The sequence below is a fragment of the Gavia stellata genome, chromosome 21 (assembly GCF_030936135.1).
Source record: "Gavia stellata isolate bGavSte3 chromosome 21, bGavSte3.hap2, whole genome shotgun sequence".
Classification (NCBI taxonomy): Eukaryota; Metazoa; Chordata; class Aves; order Gaviiformes; family Gaviidae; genus Gavia; species Gavia stellata.
The window spans coordinates 9,710,155-9,733,930 of NC_082614.1; the positions used below are offsets into that span (position 1 = coordinate 9,710,155).

The 23,776-nt window shown below is 44.7% G+C and overlaps 1 protein-coding gene across 1 annotated transcript; it reads right to left on the minus strand.

Annotated features, from left to right (window-relative positions):
- Positions 1-8,337: 8,337 nt before the first annotated feature.
- On the minus strand, positions 8,338-17,566 carry PUS1 (pseudouridine synthase 1). The gene is made up of 6 exons (XM_059827773.1): positions 17,479-17,566; positions 16,003-16,227; positions 14,378-14,515; positions 13,550-13,652; positions 12,594-13,291; positions 8,338-10,200 (listed from the first exon to the last, which is right to left on the minus strand). The coding sequence occupies exons 2-6, from the start codon at positions 16,216-16,218 to the stop codon at positions 10,150-10,152; spliced, it is 1,206 nt and encodes a 401-aa protein (XP_059683756.1). The 5' UTR covers positions 16,219-16,227; positions 17,479-17,566; the 3' UTR covers positions 8,338-10,149.
- Between the last annotated feature and the right edge of the window lie 6,210 nt (positions 17,567-23,776).

Sequence of the window (23,776 nt, forward strand, 5' to 3'; positions counted from 1 at the left end):
ACTAGTATTACGACACTATCCTCAAGGGAGACATACTCTCTGCAGTCTCACTGCAACTCTCTGGTAATGATCTTCATCCCCCTCCACAGATGCTACCTTCGTAAAATCCAGATAGGATTTGGAAATCCCTGGAATCAGGAAACAGGCAATGGCCCACAGATCTTTTAACACAGCAGGCAGAAGCGTATCCATCAAGAGTAAACGATGATGACTGCGAACAAAGATAAGAATTAAGGTTAAGATCTATTTCACAACTTAAATTACACCACTGCAAGAAAATTTAAAAAACCTGCAGTTATAAGCGCTGAAGTTATTTCAGAGCATAACTGATAGACAAAAGCAAAAAGAAAAATTTTAATGAATGCTTCAGACCTCCACAGACTGAATATTGCATCCCAGTGCTTCTCTGTCAGATTATTACCATTCTGCCTCCCATCTAAAACTAGGTACCTCCATTGTACTTTCATGAATGCTTCACAGTCTTTAAAGAATTGCTTGCAGGAGGCAATACATACATTAAAGTTGTTGGGGCCAGTCCATTCCTGCAACATAAAAACATAAAAATCCTAAAGGCTTTTTTGATGGCATTCAGAGCAAAGATTATTAAGTGTTTCCTCTTCTGGGATTAAAATAGATTATCCTGCACTTCATCCCAGTGCAGTTCTTCAAAGCTTTCAGAATCCCAAAAGGGAAGAGAATGCTCAGTTTAACTCTCTGCTTGTGATGTTTGAAACATTATATAAAATATCCTTAACAGAAACTGTTTTTTTAAAGGAGAAAAAAAACTTTTCCTAAAAAACACAGTAGACTAATTTTCCTAGCCATCCAAAAACAACTGGCAATGAAAAGCCATCTTTCCTTATACATTTTTAAATGGTTCCTTGAAGAGTTTGGACATGTTTCAGAATACTTATACTTGTTGTTACAGGTTATCAACAGTATTCATACTCAATGGATAAATTCTAATCTCTAAGATTCACATGTGTCAATCTTTAGATAAATGCTACCCAGAAGTATCAAAATTATTACGGACTTGATCACAGAAGCTGTCAAATGTGTGAATTAACATCCTAATATTTACTTTCAAAGGCAAATAAAAAAATTAGAAACACAGGACAAAGTTAAAACTGCAAGAATTAAAGGAAAAGTCACAGAACTAAAGGAATAAATATGCTCAAAGCTATGGCAATTTCGTTAATTTTCTTCTGCTCTGCTCAGGTCACAAGGCAAGAAAAAGTTCTTACATGATTTATATGGCCCAATTCTACAAACTTAAGAGAGAAGTGAAAAATTGCTACTAAACCTAAGATTATATGAGGGACTCCAACAAGGAAAGAAATGGAAAAGTAACTGGAAAAGACACATCATCCCAAAAGGAGGGATAAAAGTTGTATGTTGTAAAAGTATTAATGGAGGAACCCAGGAAGTTCCTTGTAACTATGGAAGTTGAAAATACAAAAATTAGAGGGAAGAAAAAAAAGAAGCAGCATATTTTGAAAATAAGTTTAGTGACATTTTGAAGCCTGAAAACACATACATGGCTTCTAAGCTACAAAACACACACCAAACTTCCCCTTGCTTCTTCTGGATTACACATCAATTTCTCATGCAAAAAATAGCTAAATTCCACACATTTTCTTAATAAACTTCTGCAAATACTAAGATGAGGTACAAGTCACTGGAGCAAAGACGTGAGTTTCCCCATACAGAGATTAGGTACTAGTCAAAAATACCTGTGCAAAGGGACATCATGCCAGTAAGTACATACACACAAATTAAAAAGGCTAGCCAGACATTGCTGGTCATCCAAGCAGATTCTACTGGTAAATATTAAAATCTGCTTATGAACTAGCATTCATGAAATCAGGAAATATCTTCATTCTTCCAGTGTGCCACACAACAAAAGAGAAAAGAACCAGGCTGTGATATCACTATACTGAAGTTTTTAACCACAATAGTATAACCATGACTCAGGCTGATATTTTCTTTCTGTGTAATGCTTATGTTACCCAGTACATGTGTAGATGAAACAGTGTTCCACAATACCTGTCTTTTTAAAAAAAGTTCTCCTGGGTTCCCAAGATACAGAAGAATTTTCAAAGCAGGACACCAGCATTTCAGTTCAGTCTCCCACTTCAGCACATTAAAGTTTTGTGAAAGAACAAGAATAGGACCCCAGTTGCCTATAGTGGTAAAAGGTACAGCATGACTGGAAATGACTGCATACCACTTCAGAACTTACAAGAAAAGGCAATTATGTATATACAAACAACACACACATGCACTAATAATGAAAGGAATTCTGTATCCTTTTTTATAAAATTTATTCCAGTTACATTTCTTTAAATTATACATGTTAAAAGCAATTCTTTTCCCCTCTTACTGAAAACACATTCATTAATGAAATGTTAAAAATATAAATTTATAAAGTAAAATACCTACAATATTTCATACCTTCATTACATGCCAGGTGGGCAAAAAAAGCAACAACTTGCACTGTTTTTCCAAGCCCAGCTTCATCACCCAGAATGCCATTGAGATTCATCTTATACAGCTTTGCCAACCACTGCAGTCCAATCTTCTGATAATCTCTAAGAGTGCCGCGTAATAAGGACGGAGTATCACTTTTCACTACTGTTGTGATTTGAGCACTACCTTTAGGTAACAATGCTTCTGCAGCAGCAGCAATGTCTGCTAAATCTGCCATGTATTTCTTTACAGTAGATGTGAGAAGATCTGGAAGCACCACTTCCCTCTGAAGGCTCTCTTTCTTATTCAAAGAGTCTCTTATTTCTGCACAAAATAATAAAAATCATGGTGCTGCCATATCTGAGATTAATAACTCATTAGCAGATTTGATGCCATTTACAGCTAATCCGGGGTCTAAAGAACACAAGAATTCTACACTATAAGAATACTGTCAGTCTGTCAAACTTGACTACGTAAACTACTACCAGTACACAAAAGAAAAAGAGAAAAGTTCATGAAAAAAAAAAGTACTAGGTTCTTATTACCTTTTTCTGAGATGTTCTGTGAGTTTAATGCTTTCTTCCTCCTCTCTTCTAACTCTACTTGCAGTTTGAAATCTACCACCTAAAATGGAGAGAGAGTGGGGGGAAAAAAGAGCAGAAGGAAATTACAAACATGAACGCTCTTACCTTCAAATACAGCTATGAGTTATTTAACGTTTCTTCAACAGTAAGACAGACATCAGACATGGCTACAATGCAGAGCACTCAAAGAAGAAAATAGTGTGTACAGAACTGACCATGAATAGAAGTCATCCACATAATAAGCGAGAGCTACCCAAGAATAACTCACATCAAAACTTAAATGTCTGCAGCGAGCCAACTGCACCGACTAGGATTAATGAAGCACTCTCCTTCATGACATATAAGGCCTGAAATTATTCATGCAGCCATAACATGAAGCTATCTTTACCAACAGATAAAGTTATAAAAAAGTTGCAAAGCTCAGTTGTAAGATTCTTGCTGTTATGGTCCAATAGGATTTTATTCAGTACGTCTTTAGATTTTTTCTTTCTTTTTTTAGATTTACCTGTTTAATGGTGGACCAGAAATGTTCGATTTCTCTAGCAGTAAAAGCAGCAACAGCCCTCCGTTGCTTCTCTTCTCCTTTCTTGCATGTTTCCTTACGAAGTGTCATATCCTCATGATGACGAGCCACACTTAAAATCAGCTGAATAAAACCCTAAAATTATTTTAAGTTTCTACTCTGTTCTACTCTATCTAAAAAGCATATTTCTAAAGAAAGAAAAAAAAAATACAATCCCTTTAGGAGTACTGCCCAAACTTTACAAACCCAGTGGAGAGACAAACCAAAACTCACACATTCTCAGTGATCACGTCCTAATCATGAAAAATGCTGCCTATTGTCCCCCCCTTTTCTGGTTGAAAATATCAAATTCACATTACTCTCTTGGCAGTTATCATCTTCCACCTTCTTTCTTGAACAAAATCGGTTGCCATCCACTGCATTTCTTCCAAGAGATAATCACGGTGTGATTTGTGCCGTGGGGCCTCTTGGAGTTTGGGCAGACGTTTCAGAGACCATAAACCTTCTTTCCTCAGTGCTGTTATTAGCTGCAGAATTTCATTTTCCTTCAAGTAAACATAATTAAACTTATGTTTCCTACTGCACAACACAAAAACAAGACAGAGACACTATGAAAAATGTTACATGAATAACCAATAGAAATTATTATTCAGTCCTTGGAAACATTCTACACTGTTTGAAGTTGCACTTTATTAATAGAAAGAATAACACGCCTTGTGCAGATTTCTGTAAAGTCTCTGAAGGACTTTGTGATGCAGCGGTATCATGTAAAATCAGTAGAGAAGTTTGTGATGCAGTGGTACTCAGTCTTGAGAACTTTATTTTTTCCTCCTAAAATACAGTACCTCTAGATGTCATCAGAAGAGCAGGGCTGATTCAGTGAGAATTTTCACAGAATTGAAATGCTCTGCCAGATGGCAGATGGACAGAATTCTCTAAAAAGTTCATATAAAAATACATTTAGTTTATGGCATTTTTATTAACACATGTAAGCATCCTGCAACTGCTGGCAAGTAAGCACAAACAGCACAAATTTTCATTGTGATTCCTCCCCCCTTATTTAAATATGCTGCATAAAAAGTTAAAATAATTGATTCTGTTTAATTAAATCTCCTTCCAGGATTTCATTACAAGAATAAATTCTGCTTCCCTAGAGAATCTGCCTGATTCCTTCTCATCCCTTTTCTTTCTTCAAGAAAAATCATATGGCATGTCTGCACCACTAATTAAAACCAAGAGAGATACAGCTCTCTACAGAGCATTCTAAATTTAAATGAACACAAAGTTTTATTGTAAAGAAAGGTTTATTCTCAGCTGTGCTATACAATGGCTACCTGAAGCAAATTATTAGTGCTTGGTAAAGTCTTTTGCAAAAACTATTGGAATTATTTGCTCCTTCCTCTCCAGGCTGGAGTAATAAATTTTGTCATCCACGAAGTCTCGATACAAAACACAAAGGACAACACTGCCAGGACACAGTGAGAGGTTAGCACGCTGTTCCCTCTTACTGCACCTTGTAACTTACATGCAACCTTCCACACACGTCTGAAATTTACTTTGAAGCATGAAATGAATTTGATTCAGTGAAAATTCAGCACAAAAATATTTAAACTGAGAGTTGGGCAGACATCACAAATGACATAAATGAACAGATATGTTCTTCACAGATGTAAAATTTCAAGGGAAAGTAGCAGTAAAGTGCCAAAAATTAATCTTGTCTAAACCTTCTTAATGAGACAGATGTTACTGATGTTTCTGAGGATACTCTCTTCCCAGTATTCAGACAGACTATTAATGGTACAGAACAGACAACACCAGCAATTACAATACACAAAACACAGCCATTCAAAGCTGCATACAATATAATATGCAAATCTGATACCTGTTGTTGTACTGGAACTGGAGTTGGGACCAAAATCACGTGCTGCTTATCACAGCCCGCTGGCTGTACCTGCTGAAGAAAAGCTGGGTTGCTGCTGTGTGGAGCAGGTGAGGAACTATGCAAACTTGACAAGTTTGATCCATTTTGCTGTTGGCTTTGCTTCTGGCTAATCTGTTGAGCCACTTGAGGAACAGGAGGCATTGCACCTGCAGAGAAACTTTTAAAAATTTCAATTTCAGTAATTAAAATCGCAGAATATCAAAAAGAACCAAAGAAAGTGGCAATACAGACTGTTACATAGTTGGTCAAATTAACTTTCTAACATACCGCAATACAACTGCATACCTAAAAGATGCAAATCAATCAGCACGCTAGTCTAGAATGTACTTATCAGCTCTTTAACCTGGCAACAAGATCTTTTTTAACAACATCCTACAGAGAGCTAGGCAACCAATCTCTATCACGGTATCAAATGACCAAAAAGGAAAAATTTCATGCAACAACATCAATTAAAGAAAACAACAAATTAGGCACAGAGGGTACAAATTTAAGCCCAATGCGTGGAAAATGAGATGTGCGGTGCTCACTAAGATTTCTAACATTTTCTCCAGGGGGTGTTTAAATTGTGTAATAATTGGGATTAGATATAATGTTACAATTACAGAAAATCCCATGAAAGCAATTATCTTTAATTACAAAGCTTGAAACTTACTTTTGATTGCAAATACTTTATCGTAAATCATTAATATATGTACTACATGTACCACCGTTACTTTAAAGGTCACGACATTTTTTCTAAACTGTTACCAAAACTAATTATGAGTCTCTATGTGAATCACAGAATCAGAAAGGTTGGAAAAGACCTGTATGATCATCAAGTCCAACCATCAGCCAAGCCCACTGTGCCCATTAAACCATGTCCCGCAATGCCTCGTCCACACGTTCCTTGAACACCTCCAGTGAGGGTGACTCCACCACCTCCCTGGGCAGCCTGTTCCAGTGTTTCACTATTTTGAAAGTACTATTTTGGAACTAAAATAAACTTCATAGAGTATCTCATTATCAATAAAACAGTGCATCAGTCTACGACTTCCAAAGCTCTACCCACGTTTACCTTTGACTTCACTTTTACATTCTCTTTATTTTGCTATGAAATGGCTTTGGTGGTCACAGAATTGTCTCCTGCCCGACTTTTCTAAAGCGAGTTCGTCTCAATGGTCATTGACCTTCTAACTCAACTTAACCACCTGAAGCCGTTATCATCCCAGCAGACTTCTCCGGTGACTTGACTTCCAGCGGTCAGACACGGAGGGTTCCCGCAGCACACACTGCGTCTTGCCCGGGTGCGTTCGCAGCGGGAAGGCGCACAGGGCGGCCAAGGGGCTCGAGCCCTCCCAGCAGCCGGACTCCGGGCGGCCGAGGCCGCGGCCCGGGGCAGGCCGGTGCCCTCAGGGGCGCTCCCGCGCTGGAGGCTGCGAGGCAGGGGATGCCCGGCGTCACCCCCGCCACTCCCAGATCTCCCGTTTGAGGGGCGGAATGGTTTATCCGTAAGCGCGTTACAGCCACGGATGCCTTTAATACAAGCCCGAGCGGGGTTCAGTGCTGCCCTGAAGATGCGGTAACGCCCGCATCCCTGCCGGCCTGCGGGGAGGCTTTAGCGCAAAGACCAGGTCCTCCGAACGCACCAGGGCAAGGCGCTGCCAGGCCCCCTCTGCTGCGGGGTGCACCACAAACCCGCCGCTGCCGAGCGCAGCGGGCAGCGTTACCGGCGGCTTTCCCCTCAGGAACTTCCCCAGCGGCTGCAACGCGGCGCCCGCCGCCGCACGGCTCCGACTGACCCCGCACCCCGCCACGGAGGGGCCGCGGTACCCGACGTAGGCAGGAGGCAGTTTACTGCACGCCCTCCATCTCCCAGGAAAGAGGAAAAACGGACTCTAACGCCCGGCTCAGCAGCCCCGGCACGGCATCGAGTGCGCGGACCGAGGCGCGGAGAGCCCTCCCTCAGCCGCCTCAGGGCGCCCGCGCAGCCTCGACCTCTTCTCCGCCGCCCCCGGCCCTCGCCGCCTCTCACACCCCTTGGTGCCCCATTCCCTCGCACCGGCACACGCCCGGGTCGCCGGGCTCGCCCCGCGGGCCACCGCTACCGCCGCCCCCCCCGCGACCGCCGCCCCCCCACGACCGCGGCGGCAGCCGCCACTCGCCCCGCCCCCTCAGCCGGCCCCGCCCCGCCGGGCGCTAAGCGATACCATTCCCCTCTCACCTGGGGGGAGGACCCCCCACCCGACGGTCCAACCCGCAAAGGGGGGGGGGGGGGGGAAATGAGCCGGCTACCCCAGCGCATGCGCGAAGCTCGGGCGGCGCTGGGGCAGGCGGGTCTGCTGCCTCGCAGCGTTAAGTCAAATTCAGGCACCGGCAAAGAATCTGTTTCCCTTAAAATACAGCGTTTCCCCGCAGGCGGCTCGCAAGCCGCATCTCGGAGCGCCACGCAGGGTCACCGGCGGGGAGATCCAAACGCAGGCACCTAACAGGGGCTGTCCGGGCTCCGGCGTCCGACGGGCCGTCGCAGGCCTGGGTCTGTCCTGCGGGCCTCTGCCCGCCACAGCGGCCTTCTGCATCGGGCACAGCGCTCAGTCTCTATTTTCTCCTTAGTGGTGCACCCTTTCAAAGAGTCCAGTTTAGAATTTAAACCACCTCTGTATTTTTCAATTCAGCTCTTGCACTAAAAACAGGAGCTGAAATACCAAATTAATAATCGCCATGAAATAAAACAGAATGCATGCCAAGAGGTAAGAAATACCCTTTTCTTTAAAATAATTATTACTTTGTTTTCTCCAAAGGCTATAAATAGTTGAAAGCAAGAAGAATTTCTGAGATACATGCCAGTTTGGGGGCCTTTATTATAAGCAAATAAAGGTGGTGGTTTTTTCAGATTGAAAGGGATAGAAAGAGCTTTGGATAGAAGACTAATGCAGATTAGGTCAATAGTATGAACCAGCAAAGGATATAAATGAAAATCTAGGTAGAGTCCCTCTCCAGAACACTTTTACACACTCACTCTGATAAAATAGAGCAAGGCCTTCAAGATAAAATAAAAAGCAATAATTAAAACCCAGATAAAATAAATAAGCAAATCCCTTTTTAAGGACAGCTGTGCCCTGGCAAGAAAAAAAAAAAAAAAAGAATTTCCAGAAAGAGTCATAAAATCAGAGGCTTTGGCCAGAAACCACTGAATTAAGGAGCAAAGACTTGACTCCTTATATTCAATAACTACCATATTACAAAGCAAGTCTCTATACAGACTCAGGGGATCATATCAAGCACTCTTACTAATACCCGAATGCTTGGAGAGTCTTGTTCCACTCCTTCCAAAAGTGTTCTACAGGCAGGAAGGCTGCTGCCTTTACTTGTTGTTTTGTTCCACCACCTCCACGGAGAGTTGAAAACAAGAATCTGAAGTCAAGCCACAGTTGGGGAAAGGAGAGCAAGAACTCCAGAGTATGCAGATCCCCAAAACACAGAAAATTAAAATAGGTTCCCAAAGGAAGACAGACCTCAGACATGTGCTTCCTGTATCACCACACACATTCCTCTGTTCTGAGCAGCTTGATGGGAATTCAGAGTTCACACATACAAAGTGAAGGCAGACTTGATTAAAGCCCAGAGGAAGTCAGCACCATTCCTTTCATGCATACTAAATTGATTCAACCCCAAATCTAGCAGATGGCTAGATAGTTTCCACTAAAACCAGAAATACTAAACCAGCAGCAACACATTTAGTGATCCACCACAGGCAACGCCAGAACATTCATGGCTGCACACTTTGTATTGCAGTCCTAACAATTAATTTACATCATCTCACATCTCAACTACAGGTCTGTGAAATGATACCTCAGGCATTAAAGGCCCAATTACACACGTAGCCACGGAGCTATGTTCTTGAGTCTGCCCAAGCATGTGGGCAATACTGGGATGATGACATCTCCCAAAGAAAAGGTCTCGCCTTGAAATAGATGGTTCAGGCCACGTTCCAAAATTAAGACCTCTCACTGAGTAAGGAATCATTTCTTTTAGACTTGCAAAGCTTTAGAAAACACAGAAAATTTGTTTCGATACGAAAAGAATTCACAGCAGTCAGCACCATAATGAGTTCCTAACCCATGCATGTTATTCCACAGGACAGTCACGGATGACAAGGAAAAATAAAAGCTTAATGGTGTTTAGAGATCAGGTTAAGTAAGGGTGAAGAAAATAATAATAATAAAAAAAATTTCAAAAGTTCATGGAGTCATAATGTCATAATAATAATAAAAAAGAGTATATTAAAATTATTTGCCCCATCTTTATGTAGAGATTATACATATTTAAAATACTATTTTCCAGGTAAACATATAATAAAAACATTATTCAAATAGCAATTAAGATATCCTGCATTACAGGATTCTCTTAGAAAGCTTCTTTTTCGTTACACTGTTTTCAAGTATATCAGTCAGGTGAATCAGTCAGTGGTATAAAAAGCTTCTACTTTTTCTACCGCACTGTCTTCTCCACCCAGTTTCTCCTGGGCATCTGGTTCTTGTTCTGCAAGCACACAAACCCCTGCTTTACTGGATTCTTGGATTTAGAAAGGCCACTTTTTTGTAGACAAAGGGAATTGCAAGCAGTAAGGGTCCCATGTCCAGCCACTTACTGGCTCAGTCAGAATCATCATCACAACCATCACTGCCTTCAAGATCACTGCTGTTCTGTAAAGTAAAATGGAAAATGGTTTGTCAGTATTTCATTTACATCTAGAGACAGACCTAAATCAAAGACATTGACTTTAAACTTCTCCAAAAATATAAGAAAATGGGGCTAGATCCCAACTTCGTGTCTTAGACCCATCTATTGTAACAAACTTCTGTGATGGTAAATGACGCTTCTTGTAGAAAAGAAATTGTACATTGGATTACACTCAGCAGCAAAAGAAATTCTTTCTCACTTATATTTACAACTGCATGATTACAACCTGCAGTATGTGGGAAACTTAGAAGTGGGATAACAGCATGAAATGCTGATGTTTAAAATAAATGCAGGTGAGACAAGTTAACAAGTGGGTTTTTCATGCAAGTCTCTCAAAAGCTAAGTTTGTTACATTGTCTAAAGCCAGATTTGAGAATTTTGTTTGTCTGCTGCAGAGAATTTATGTCCAAATGGTATTAGAGATATGCAAGGGCTCACTAATACTTGTTTAAAAATTAAGTCAGTTGTACAAAGTAGTATTAGGGAAATTCTACAAATGTTAGCAACTTACAAGGAAACTGAAGTCTGAGTTCTTAACTGGGAGCCACTCCTTCAGGAGTAAGTCAATACTGTGCAATAAATTTGGTGAGTTTACATAATTTTTTGAAGCAAGTATTTTGACTGATACAATTGGCATCAAAGGATTTTATAACGAAAGGTTAACATGACAACATACCTGTAGTTACTCCTTTTTTCCTCACCACCACTTGCTGAAAACATATAGACCCTCAAATCCCATGAATTTAACATTGACAATTTAATATCCTACTACAAAACAAATTCTGAGAGACTTAGACAGTTGACTTCTTAACAGCAAGCACAGCTCATTGAAGTGCAAACAGCCGGCAAAATCTCAAAGGAGTCTGTCATATCATCCCTTATTTATCCTTCTCCAGACAGCTTGCGCTAACTATTATGCCAAAACTGTATTTGGTCGAGTTTATCTAAAGCAAGCAGAGCTGCCTCCTGCTAGCAATACATCAGTGTTTTTGAACCTGTCAGCGGTAAGTCCTGTCAACATTATCATCAAGACCCCCGAGACAGGTAAGGACTCTGCACCACATGGTCTCTTTGGGTCCCATTTAACCAAACTAATGTGGCATTTGTCATAACCTCCTGTCACAAATGTTCTCATACAGCACTACACTTCAGAAAAACAATTACCACAAGTACAAAAATAACCCTGAGAAATTTCTGGTATCTTGCTTGTAGTATTCAATGAGGCTGTAAATTTTATTTTATATGTTGAAACTCATTCTCATCCTCAAACAAAAAATGACAGAGACAGGATTAAACCTAACATTCTTCAGAGCAGGATCAATATCTACACAAAATAAAGCTAATTTTAAGGACTACATTAAGTGAAAATAGGTCATTATTTTCTTCTGAGTTGCACTACACAGAAGTTTTAGCCCTGCCCATCACTCGTCCTTCAAGGATTTGCCAGCCCTCTGACCAAGAAAATTTGAATTACATACAGAACTGTAAGGTATCTTTAGGTCATCAAGTCCAACCCCCCACTCAAGCAGGGCTTGCTTCCAAGTTAGATCGAGTTGATCAAAGACTTGTCCAATCAAGCAGTGTTGTATTTTAAGTCACTCCAGTGATTATCAATTTAAAGAAATACTTTGTGAGTCTGACTCAAGTTTCATCGTGTGGTTTCCAACCTACCTCCAGCATGCCCCAAACATCTTTGCACCATTTTCTTCTGAGGCTATTCTACTTCTCAACCAGAAAAAAAAATTCTTTAGCTTAAATTGAAATTTTCTTTTTGTTAAAAATGTGTTCTACACCCTTGTTTTATTGCAACTTACAGCTGACAGCAGTTCCTGTTGTCAGAAATCAGATTCTGCAATATTCCATTTTACTCAGTAGTTGTTCTGATGACCCATTTTGAGCTCACGGCAGATTTACTTAAAAAAGCTAGTCCTAAATTTCCCCCGATTCCAAACCTTATCTAATGAACAGGGCATTACACAAAATGAGAATTAGCCCAAAATCAGCGAATACAAAGAGCCAGTAGGTATTTAAAGGGAAATTGTCAACCTGAAAACTAGTCTCTTAAACAGCTTCACAATAGCAAAGGCTGGTAATTGCGTCCACAACTTCTGTTGCCAGTTTATGATTCTGCAAATTGGCCTATGTTTAAAGCATTCCTTCCTCCCTCCCTCAACTGCCCCATGCAAAACCCTGCAAAAAAAAAAGTGCACAAAGATGGAAAAGATAATAAACATTTCATACTTCAGCTGACTGTCATCTTCCATGGCATATTCATGGAAAACAAAAATGTTACTAAGGGAAAAGCCACTTCAACTTGACAGCTTCCATTTGATAAAATAATGACTTCAATCATTACCTTTGAATTTTTGTTGTTGGCTTGCATCCCAACAGCAGAGGAGTTGAAGTCATGAATGGAGAGGGTGTTTAGCCAGTTCACCATGGATTTCTCCTCCCTTTCTGTGTTGATAATGGTAGGATAGATATACTGCTCTTTGAAAACAGCAATCTTCTCCTCCTCCTCTGTCCACTCCAGTGGCTCATGCAGCCCATCATTTCCAAAACGTCTGTTGTATTTTTCAAAGTGTACTCTTTCCAAGACCAGCCCAAGTCCTGGGGCTTTGGGGACATCTACTTTCTCCTCTCCCCAGCTGCGCTCTATGATAGACTCGGCAGCATAACCTTTCACAATAGCTATCACCAGCCCAATCATCTTCCTTATTTGGTGCATCATGAAACTCTGACCTTTCACTTTGATCACTGCAAATTCTATGTTTTCCCTCACGAATGGCTCTCCACAGTACATCTCCATGATGTACCGCTTGGCACTGGGGTCCCTGGGTCCTTTCTGAGACGTGAAGTTGTGGAAGTTGTGTGTTCCTTTATAGCATGCAAGCAGTTTATTGACTTTTTCAAGGGTCTCTTTGTCCAGTCGATAAACCTCTTCTTGCAGATCATGGTCTTTATGGGCAAAGGCAAATGTTGGCAGCATGTAAGAGTAGGTTCTGGCATCACATTTGTTCTTGGCGTTGAATCCCCCAGTGACTCTCTTCAGACCTTATTTTAAAAGTGACATTAGGTTTTTGAATCAGTAGGTTACAACCTGATTGTGATCTCACACCTACCAACAAGAATATTCTTCAAATAAAATACAATCAAAAGATAGAAAGGTTTATTTTATAGGACCCTAATTTCAAACTAACAGAAACATATTGATTCATGTTAAAACTAAACCGCTTATGAGTAAAATTATAATGGTAAGGGAGAGACCTGCAGGAGAAAGCTCCTCTGAGAACATTTTCTCTGTATCCTTACCCAGAATTCTGATGTGAGAAGGAAGATGGTTATTGATCTTTTCTAAGATGTCATCTATTAGCCTGACCTTTAGCGACACAATCTGTCCAGCTGCAGACACACCCTATAAAAACCATAAAACACACAAACGCATAATTATGTACCTTGGAAGCTCTGGGATAGCACTTGCAGAAATGAAATAGCTGACGAACAAGTTTATTCCTTTTTCTCACTGGTCATTTCAGGCTGAAGCGAGGCAAAGGCAAGGCCACAGGCAGAAATCCAAGTCAGAGTACTCCCAGAAGACCTGCTGGTGCTATGTAGCCATACAGCACCTTAGCAATTTTAGACAGCAGAACATTGCACTCCCTTCCATGACATCTCACTGTATTTGACTGCTATTAAGTAAAAGCACCAACATAAGAAACGACTTATGTATAAGGTCAGCCGTGAACTCCAGTTCAGACTTAGACCCCCACTGTGGCAGGCTTAAAACCAACTGAGATGCAGCTAAGCTCTTAAGCACCACATCAGCCAGGCAGCAACAACAATGAGGAGCAGCAGCAACAGGTTGGGAGGCTGAAGCAGATGAATGTGACAGAAACACAGACAAAGTTTAGGTAGAAAGCACCAGCTTTACAAACACCATCTAATCAATATCCTGTGCCTTCTAAATATTTGCTTGTACTTAAGTTTAGCAATGGATGAAAGGAGACATTTCAAGCAGTATTCGCTGTGAATAGTATTTGCTATTGGATCTCACTCTAGACAACGCTTTACCAGTCAATCCCAGTAGCACTGGCGGGGGCACACCAGAGTTTATGAGAGCACAGGCCCTAACCAACATACCTTATCTGTTCGAGCACACCGCTGAAAAGACATTTTCTTCATATCTTCCCCATGGTTTTCTGGGATGCAGCCTGACTGAACAAGGGCAGATACCAAGTCATCTTCAATTGTCTTGAACTGTGAAGATCCCACGTTTCTCTAAGAGAGAATATATAGTAAAAATAATAAATAGAACAAATAATAATAATTGGATAACTGAAGATAACTGAAAAATGTTGTTAATCGAACATTGTTGTGAAATTCTTTAAGTCTTCCCATCACAGCCCTAAAAGCACTGCCATTCTCTAACAAAACTAACTATACTTTACCAGAGAGTATTAATAAAACATCTACATTCTGACTTACCTTTTACTGTTACTGCAAGTAAAGGATCATTTCTAATTTCACTGTGCAGTACTTCTGCAATGGAATTTTTTGAGGATTCCTTCAACTGCATGAAACAGCACCAATGAAATACTGTTCCAGTGCCTGCAAGTTAATAGCTGCTGCTCCAAACATAGCCTATGCAAACTCTGCTTCTAGAAATGAGATTGGGGTCTTTTGCTCTGTTTGCCTGGGCTGTTGTGTTCACAGACTATGGTTTTTGCCAGTGACTTCTGCACTCAACTCACAGATGAACTGTAACAGAAATGGACAACTCCACTTGTGTGTAAGGCTGCAAAGCACACACTCTCAGCACATACCATTCAATTACGAGAGCAGTAAAGCTGATAGGCACTTACAAGGATGTGCCCACAAGCATAAGGGTTACTGCTGTTGAACAAATCTACTTCGTCGCATAAGCATGAAAAACTCCCTTCCCTGTCTGCGTGCAATCTTATGGATTAGACAGTAGAGCTTTTAAAGTACACCTCAAGAGTGTGTACAGAGCTTGCAGTATGCTGACAGGAGCGGCAGATGGAGCAAAATCATCCTTTTGCTGCCAACACTGTGTGCCACAAGGCCGTCCCTGCATAGGCAGGTCTGGTGCTGGGGCACTGCTCGAATGCTGGTGCTGTAACAAAGCAACACGCCTTTTCTTCCACATGCAAACACAGAAGTCTTGCAACAGTTTTCCTGTTTCTAAACTGCTACAAGCCACCCCATTAGAGCGCCTCAGAAAAATGAGAATTTAAAATGTCTCTCCTTTAAAAAGGACAAGAGATAGCAACATAGATGCAACTTTGTTTCATTCAAATACTCAGCTCAGTTCTACGGAATTTCCATGTAGCAACGGAACTTGAGTTCTAACCTAAAAGAAACTTAGCCCAACTGCTTTGAAATGTAAAGCTTCAACCAGAGGCTGCGGTACCGGTCAGAAGGGGATCACGAGACAACGCTTCAGGTTTTGACAGAACTGCAGTGCCCGTGCTTTCAGTCTCCTCAGGTGCCTTGTCTGCAGCAGTTTTTGAAAGATCTTTTGCTGATGCTGTAAATGCAGACTCACTAGAATCACCAAATATCAGAGATCTACCACTGACCTTTTTTAATGAAGTTACTACCAAGCCATCTGAATCCAGGCACGCACTGTTCCTGCCCCAGCTTTTCAAGCTGCAACTGCTTCCTACTCAGTCACTATGACCACAGTTATAAACCTAACAGACTTCAAAAAAAAGCAGGCCACGTTGTTTTGCCAAACCACATACTTGCATCCCATGGTAGCCTTTCCCTGAATATGCCATCAACAACACAATCTTCCTTTTGGGTGACTTTTTATTCTGATCCTCCGCATCTTCCTCATCTGCATCTCTCTTCAATTTTTTATTTTGATGTCCATTTTCTTCTAGCCTTTCAACCACCTCACTGCTGCTGTTCAGTCTCTTCGTCTGGCTGGCAACCGCTGCTCTCAAACCCTCAGCCATTGTGAGCCACTGCAAGGGACAGAACGGCAGACAGGACTCAGCAAGAAACTGAGGCAGAAAGTGGCAGCTCCATCCCCCGGAGCAGCAGCGGGGGGCACCCGGGGCCGTTTAACACGCTGGAGGCAGGAAGGGCGCCCACCCCCTGCTCCCTCCCAGGCCATGACACCTCCCCTCAGGCTGCGCCATTCACCGGAGCAGAAGGGAAGCAGGGCCTGCACCGCCCGGCCCACACGGCAGCCCGCAGCCCGGCGGGCCTGCTGGAAGACCGTCAGGCTGAGGAGGGGGCGACCCGAGGCGGTTCCCCCCGCGGCCCCCCGGCCTCTCCCACCGCCCCACGCGAGCCGCAGAGCGCGGCGGCCGGCGGACACGCACGCTGCGCAGCCGGCGCCAGGACCCGCCGCACGCCGCGCTCCCCGGGGCGGAGAGGCCGCAGCTCGCCACCCTCAGCCCCCACCGCAGCCGCAGCATCGTCCCCGAGCGCAGGTCGCGGCAGGCGGCTCCGCCGGGCGAGAGAGGCCGCCGCCCGCAGCCCCGGCCCCGCGCCTGCCGCCGCCGCCACTTACGCGGGCGCTGCGGAGCGACGCCACCGCGCGGACGCGGCGCGAGAGAGCCACGTGCCGCCCTACGGCGGCCGCGCGGGGTCAGGGCGGCGCTGAGGGGCGGGGCGGCGCTGAGGGGAGCGGAGCGGGCCGGGCCGGGGCAAGCGGGGCGCGCAGCCCCGGGCGGTGCGCTGGGCCTCCGGGAGCCGAGCTTGGGGCACCGCTGCGGCTCCTCGCTGTGCCGGGGCGAAGGTCCCCGCCCTGGGGCGTCCGAGGGGCCACGGGCAGGGCAGTGCGTTCGTGTAATGGCAGGACCAGAACCGTCGCCACCAGCACCGCAGCCCGCGCCTGTTGGCTCCTGACAGCACGCCCAGTCCTTCCCGGAGCGTCTGCCTGGATAGCGAATCGTCCTCTGCCTTTTAGAAAGGGACGGCAAGGTGGCCCGAGGTCTGCTCTGGGAGTTGCGGCCTGACGAGCAGCCGCTGGAGCGCTGCGGCCATGGCTGCCCCCGGGTTTGCACTGCGGGGCGTCCCCCCGCCCAGTCCCGCCTGCCACACGGGCTCTGAGGAGCCACACGGGCTCTGAGGAGCCAACACGTGCAAAAAGCCTGTCAAGTTATTAAATCAAGCAACAGCAGGCGAAAGGCAAACTAACGAATACATTCCTGTGGTAAATATTAGCTGTATAAGTAAACCAGTCCATTTTCCCCTTACAAACCCACCTGGGGAATCTAGCGCTGCCGACAGCTTTGCAGTCACGGCGAGAGGAGAACAAGTGGGAGGAAATACTTTGCCTGACACACAGGTCTGTCATTACGCGCTCCAGGCTCTCCTTCCCAGAGGGATGTAATATTGGTCCCTGCCCCCCTTTCCACGCAGCTTCTGCTTGTGCCAGTATCGAGCACAGGCACCTACGGTTTCATTTTTCTGTCAGGTTTTCCTCCAGCCGGCTTTCTCGAGCAATCCTGCTCATGTCTTCTGCAACAAGTTTTATCTGCAGTGATGCGCTTAATGGGAAAGCTGAGTACAATAGGCACCCTTATCAGGCAACAGCATGTAACTCCCACAAAGCCAAATGCACCTGGAAATTGTTTCGTTATGCTACGAGCTTCAGTGCTTCATAGGACAGAGCTACCCAGAGAGGACACGGGTTCCCTGGCACGCTGCGAGATTAGCGTAAGAAAGCTCCATTTATCCATTCAGATGGAAAATGGAAGGGCTGACGTTTCCAAGCAGGACAGATTATCAAACGCAGGCTTGTTATTTCTGCTAATAAGGGGAAGAAATGCAGTACGTCCTTTTTTGAACCGACACTTCTGAGTTATTTCAGTAGCGGCATGTGGCAAGGGGAAGATTTATCACACGGTCCCAGCTGCACTTTGTTTAGAGAAGTGATAAAAGACCGCCTGTCACAGTGCAGCACTGCTGCCAAGGGAAACGGGAATACAAATTTCTCTATCGCTTCGACCAGGGCAACTGAATCTTTTTTTGCCTCATTTCCTTAGGAAGTGAAGCTTATGTAATCGCGGTGCTTGTCTGTCCACCGCCATCGCTTCCTCCTCCCTTGCTGCTGTGATTTCTGAATTTGGCTCATTTCAGCTAAATTTGAGAGAGGGAAGAAGGCCCCAGCCCGTATGGAAAAACAGTGGTGGGACAGGAGAAAGACTTACATGGATATCCCCAGGAGGGAAAAGCTTTGGTATCCCAGCCCCTCACCCATTCCAAGAGCAGCAAAGGCTTCAAAACAGGCAGCACAAGCTCTGCTCTCAACCTGCCATGGCACATGCTACCTTTTTCTGTTTAACTTACCTATTTTATCTTTAAACAGGTAGCTACCAAAGGTCAGGAGAAATTAAAGTGACTTGCCAGCGTTGCTGCTGTCGGTCAGTTCTGTGGGAGTTGGCACCGGGAAGGCAGATCCTCAGGGATGTGTAACTCAAGTGAAAAGGCAGCAGAGACACGGCTGCAGCTTCTGGCGCAGAGCAGAAGGTCCAATTGCAGATCGCTCTGTGGGGTCTGTGAAGCCAGCGCACTTGCGTGGATTTGATTTGCAATGCACAGCAAGCACCCAACATCTTCAGGAATTAAATCAACAAGGGGTTTCTTTCCTCTCACACGCATACCCAGGATTAAATTGGAACCCGTGCAAACAATTTGCGAGGTTCCCTGCAGTTTATGTGAGGAGCAGAACATTTCATACATGTTTAATAGGACTGGTAAAATTAAAGTACGTTGAACGGTACGTCTGCTTGGCCTGAAGTGAGAGTGCTGCCATCAAGTTTACTCAGCAGTGAAATCGGCCTCGTAAAAGCTTTCTAGGTACAAGCGCATTTGGGGACTCACGGACAATTACACCTTTGTCAAACAGCCAGCTGGCACGGGGAGCAAAATAGCTGCTGGACAGGGGTTCGAGCATAGTCATGATTTGAGGCCTATTAAATTTGCTTTCATAATGACACTGGTATCAATCCTCACTCAAAACCGGTTTATAAGAGCACTCACAGAGGGTCCTTCAAAGCTTCTCTGGGGCAATTCCTCGCTGCATCCTTCCCTCCGTCCCAGGGTCACACTGCTCACCAGGGCTGCGACCCCGCCACTGCCCCGGGGCCGGAGCGGGCAAGTTCAGCGGGGGCTCAGCAGGGGCTGGGGAACCGCTCCCAGCCCTGCTCCCGGCCCGGCAGCCCCGCGGCGGCTGCGCCGGGCGGCCCCGGGAGCGCAGGACGCGGTTCCCCGACGGCCCCGGGAGCGCAGGACGCGGGTGCCCGGACGGCCGCAGCCTGCAGGTGGGGCTCTGGCAGCGCGAACCGCCTTCTCCTCCTCCCCGAAACTCCCTCTGCTCGTGTGCCTCCGCCTCTGTGCCTTTTCCTGGGGAACACAGCGAAGCTCAGCCGTTATTCACAGCCCCGGCTCCCCAGCATCGCCCTGCCAGGGCACCTCGGACACGCAGCTACCGCCCCTGGCCGGGGACCCCGCTCCTTCCACCCCCAGGACACTTTGGTCTCTTCGGGCAGGCAGAGCTTTGAAAAAGGACATACTTATTTCAAATTTTCGGAGAAATATAATTTCTTTTAAATCAATAAAAAAAAGCTCTGAAGAAACATTGTGTTTTGAAGGACGTTTTCTTCAAATTGTTTTCTGTTAAAGGAAAGAGAAAACCTGCTGAGCTGATCTCTAACGAGTTTAAGGCCTGGGGTGGGGAGTGCAGCATACCCAGCAATCAGCTGTAGCAACTGACTCCAGCAGAGGATGAGAACCCTCAGCCCTTCTGTCCCCTGGAAAAGGGGTCGGGGCTGGGGGTTAGTGCATATCCTGAGACCCGCAGTGGAAGGATCTTCATTGCAGTGCCGGGAAAGCAAATCCAAAGCAAATCTGGGGAGACACATTTTTCTCATTTGGGCAAATATTCTTTGCTGCGTGGCAGCAGAAGTTCAGGAGATACCAGATGTTGTAGTTAAAGGCTACTTACCTCCATCTCAGGAACTGCAGATGTGCTGCGCTGCAAGGGACGAGGGACCTTAGTCTGCAGCTCCCCAACAGCTGTGTATCAGGGCATTAGCTGGAGACAAGCACACAGAAGAATACAAGGTAAAAAATGCTGGAAACTCTTTCAGCTGTAGCGAATATTCCTGTTTGAGACCAAGTCAAGTGTTCTTCCTCCACCAGGTGCTCCTGGTGTGACACAGGCCAGTCCCTTCTCACTTGGAAGTGACTTGACTGCCTGAAACAAGATCTGAATTGGGAGAAGTTTAGCAACAATTCACTTGCAATTGTTTCAAGATTACCTGCAGCAGCAACGCTAGCAGACTTGTAATTCCCCACCACAGTGTATTGATAATCCCTCTGCCAATATAAGCAAACGCTCACGCACAGAGGATGCTGAGAAGAAGCTGAAGCCATGAACCTCCCGTGCCGTAGGTCTGCACCTCGTCGTCTTGTGCATTGCAGATTTGGGAATGACTTTTTTGGGAGCTGACTTTTCTTGCACCAGGGCTTTGGATCTGAGCCACACTGTGGACACAACCGGATGTGTTTAACAACGTGAGAGGTGGCTGGGTCCAGCTCCCAGGGATCTCTAGTAGTAGCATCGAGGTCTCAGTGCGGGGTCATGGAGGACAACCGTGAACATTTGGAAACTTGGTTACCCTCTGTCCACAGTAAGGACAGAAACCTGTGTTTGACATTATTTGCTTAAGGTCATTCTTAGAAATATGTTATTTAACCTGTTTTCTGAAAGCATTCCGGTCCCTTGCCAGGTTTCAGCTCCCAGGAGGGGGGTGGTTCTGATTCTATTGTCCCTAAAAATGCTGTTTTTAGAACAGAAGTGTCCCAGGGAAGTTCGTATCCCTGCACTACGTGCTATTCCTCATCCAGGGAATGGCACCCATCACCAGCGCTACATTTATGGTAATAAATTTAAACAAAACCAACCGCTAGGATTTGTCTGGAGAGCATTAGCTCCTGCCCTGCAGAGACTTGGTAGTGCATTGCCTCCCTGCCACACAGCCCTTCGCCTCCTTCAGCAAAACCCCTCCAGCCGTTACAACTTCCACGACCACTCACCCCACTCAGGTGAGCGGGACCATCAGCCGTCACACTGGAGCCTGCTGTAACCAGGCACAACGTTCCACTGCAGGAGGAGAAGATGATGTGAAGTTAAACACCGTGGAGCTGAAATATGCTGTGAAGGAGTTAACTCCTCGTGAAATAAAGCTTTAAAAGAGCTGGTAAGTAGAAGCGGAATACTTGATCTTTGTATCGCCTTGGTTCAACACACACCCACCCGTTTCTACTTCCTTGATGTCACTAAGCCACCTCTGATCTTTCAGAGTTGAATGAGCACGTTTTTGCTGACGTACTTACCAACAGCTAAATACAAAACACGGGAACGAAGCCAAATGCCCCGGAAGACTTGCTCGGGTTTATTTTCTCCTAGAATCAACAGTAGTGTAACGTCACAGTCAACATCTAGAAAGTTGTGCAATTTTCACTGGTGCTTTTAAACTGTTCAGGCCCCATGGTTTAGCACTTTTAGAAGAGATTGTTTATTTCTGTTTAAGTCTTCCCAGCTAGCACTTTCCCCCTTTGCTCTGCTGCCTATGAAAGAGTCCCATGGATTCAGCAGAGTATTCTCTGTCCACGTGGGCATGTGACACACAGCAGTCCATCTTTCATTTGGCTACAGGTTTTTCCACCTGAACCTTTAAACTTCTTCACAGGCAGCTTCAAAAGAAACCCCCTCCCTTACTCTCAGCAGCAGAAACTTGTGTGTGTGTATATATATATATTCTTTACCACAATCCCATGCCGCAGGGAACAAACACACACACAAGGTTTTTCCACAAAAGGGGACTTTACATGGTAAACAAAGAACCCACAGAAAACCCACCAAAACCAAAGATCCAAGGGTGCTGAGCTGTCAGACTTTAAGCAACACCAGCATTTGCATTTATTTAGCTCTGACCAGGTTCCCAAGGGCTGCCGTAGGGTCTTGCCCAGGTTGGACCACCACAATATTTTCACCACATTGAAGTGCAGCTTCCCAGAGTTGTCCCCAACACCGATGCCGCTGCAGCGTGGGGCAGCTCCGCAGGGAAAAGGAGTCGACTCTCCCTGTGCGCGAGTCTGCGTAAATGACAAGTGACCAGAGCCCGGCGTTTCCAGGCAGGACCGTTCTCACAGTGAACACGTGGTGTCCAGTTCCCTGGGGTGGGAAAGGCAGGGGCAGGAAACAGAAGTTATAAATAGGGCTGAGCAAGAAAAAACAATTCCGGAGCATGGTAAATTAAGATTTTGAAATAGGGTCTTTTCTTACAAAAAAGAATACAGTCCAGTAACTGTATGGGGTGATGCTGAGTCACACAGGGGCTGGTGGGCAGGACTCTCCACAGGGATGCTTATGGTCAACAATAGCATGCACAGCCCAGCCCATGGATTTTTGTGAATTGTTTGGTGGTATTATGGTATTTGGCTCCTGAAAGTTCACACCTCTGTTGCTTAAGTTTCTGTAGGAGTGGAAGGACTGGACTGATTAATTCAGGGCCTCTCTCACATCCCAGATGCAGGGCTTAGCTTCTCAACCTAGATGAAAGGCAGAGCAGGGACTACAACTACCTGTCTTGCACCTGAAGTCAGGACCAATGCTCACAGCATCCTCATACTGTTTACCATGTTCAGTGATTTTTTGCATAGCTGAGTGGGCAAGAGAAAGCAAAGCCATGTGCCATTCTGTTCAAATAACAAATTGCAATGAGTACAAACATGGCAGGAAATATTTAATCTTAATTAAAAATACCCAAATCTTATCACTATACTCACACTTCAAGTACCTCTCTTGTACAGCAACAAGCTTCCTGACTCCATTGATTAAAAAAACAGCTAGAGTTTAAAATAATGCATAACTATTAGGGCTCATAAAAACACCACCACGAACCTACACGCAGTCCTCACTCTTCCATATGGCCATCAGACACCCCTTCTTCAGCATGCTTCGTGCTGGAGTGCCAAGTAATAAATCACTCCAACAGGCTGATCTTGCAAATACTGAAACACGGACAAAATTTAAGCGTCTAACCGGATGGGAAGAGGTCTGCTATCAGCTTGTGACAGAGCTTCTTGTGCAGGAGGAGAGCACAGCCAGATAATAAGTACAGACAAACCAGTGACTACAGTTCCCACCCAGAAAGGGGCTTCAACTTTTCCAACTTCAAAGGTTTCATGTGTGGATTTCGGCAACGTAGCTTGTTTTGCCCCAAGCTTCACCCTCTGTGAAAAGGGGGTAACAGCACTTTTTCACCTGAAAGTCAAGGCTGGCAGAACCAAACACATTAAATACCTCACTCAGATACTGCGCTAACTGGAATTATAAAGTACTGAAAACAGGCCACTAACAATTTCAAATCAATTTTATTTTCTTAAATTGGTGTTGTACAATTTAAAGCCAAAAAAAAAAGTCACACAAAACACAAATAAAAAATGTTGACAAAGTATCAAGCATTACCTTATAAAGAACATCATCATACG

Coding starts and splice junctions, on each gene's coding strand:
- PUS1 (XM_059827773.1), bottom strand. CDS start 16,218: ATGGCTGAGGGTTTGAGAGCAGCGGTTGCCAGCCAGACGAAGAGACTG. Junction 14,516..16,002: donor AAGGCTACCATGGGATGCAA/GTATGTGGTTTG, acceptor ATTCTCTCTTAG/AGAAACGTGGGATCTTCACA. Junction 13,292..13,549: donor TTCTCACATCAGAATTCTGG/GTAAGGATACAG, acceptor TTTTAAAATAAG/GTCTGAAGAGAGTCACTGGG.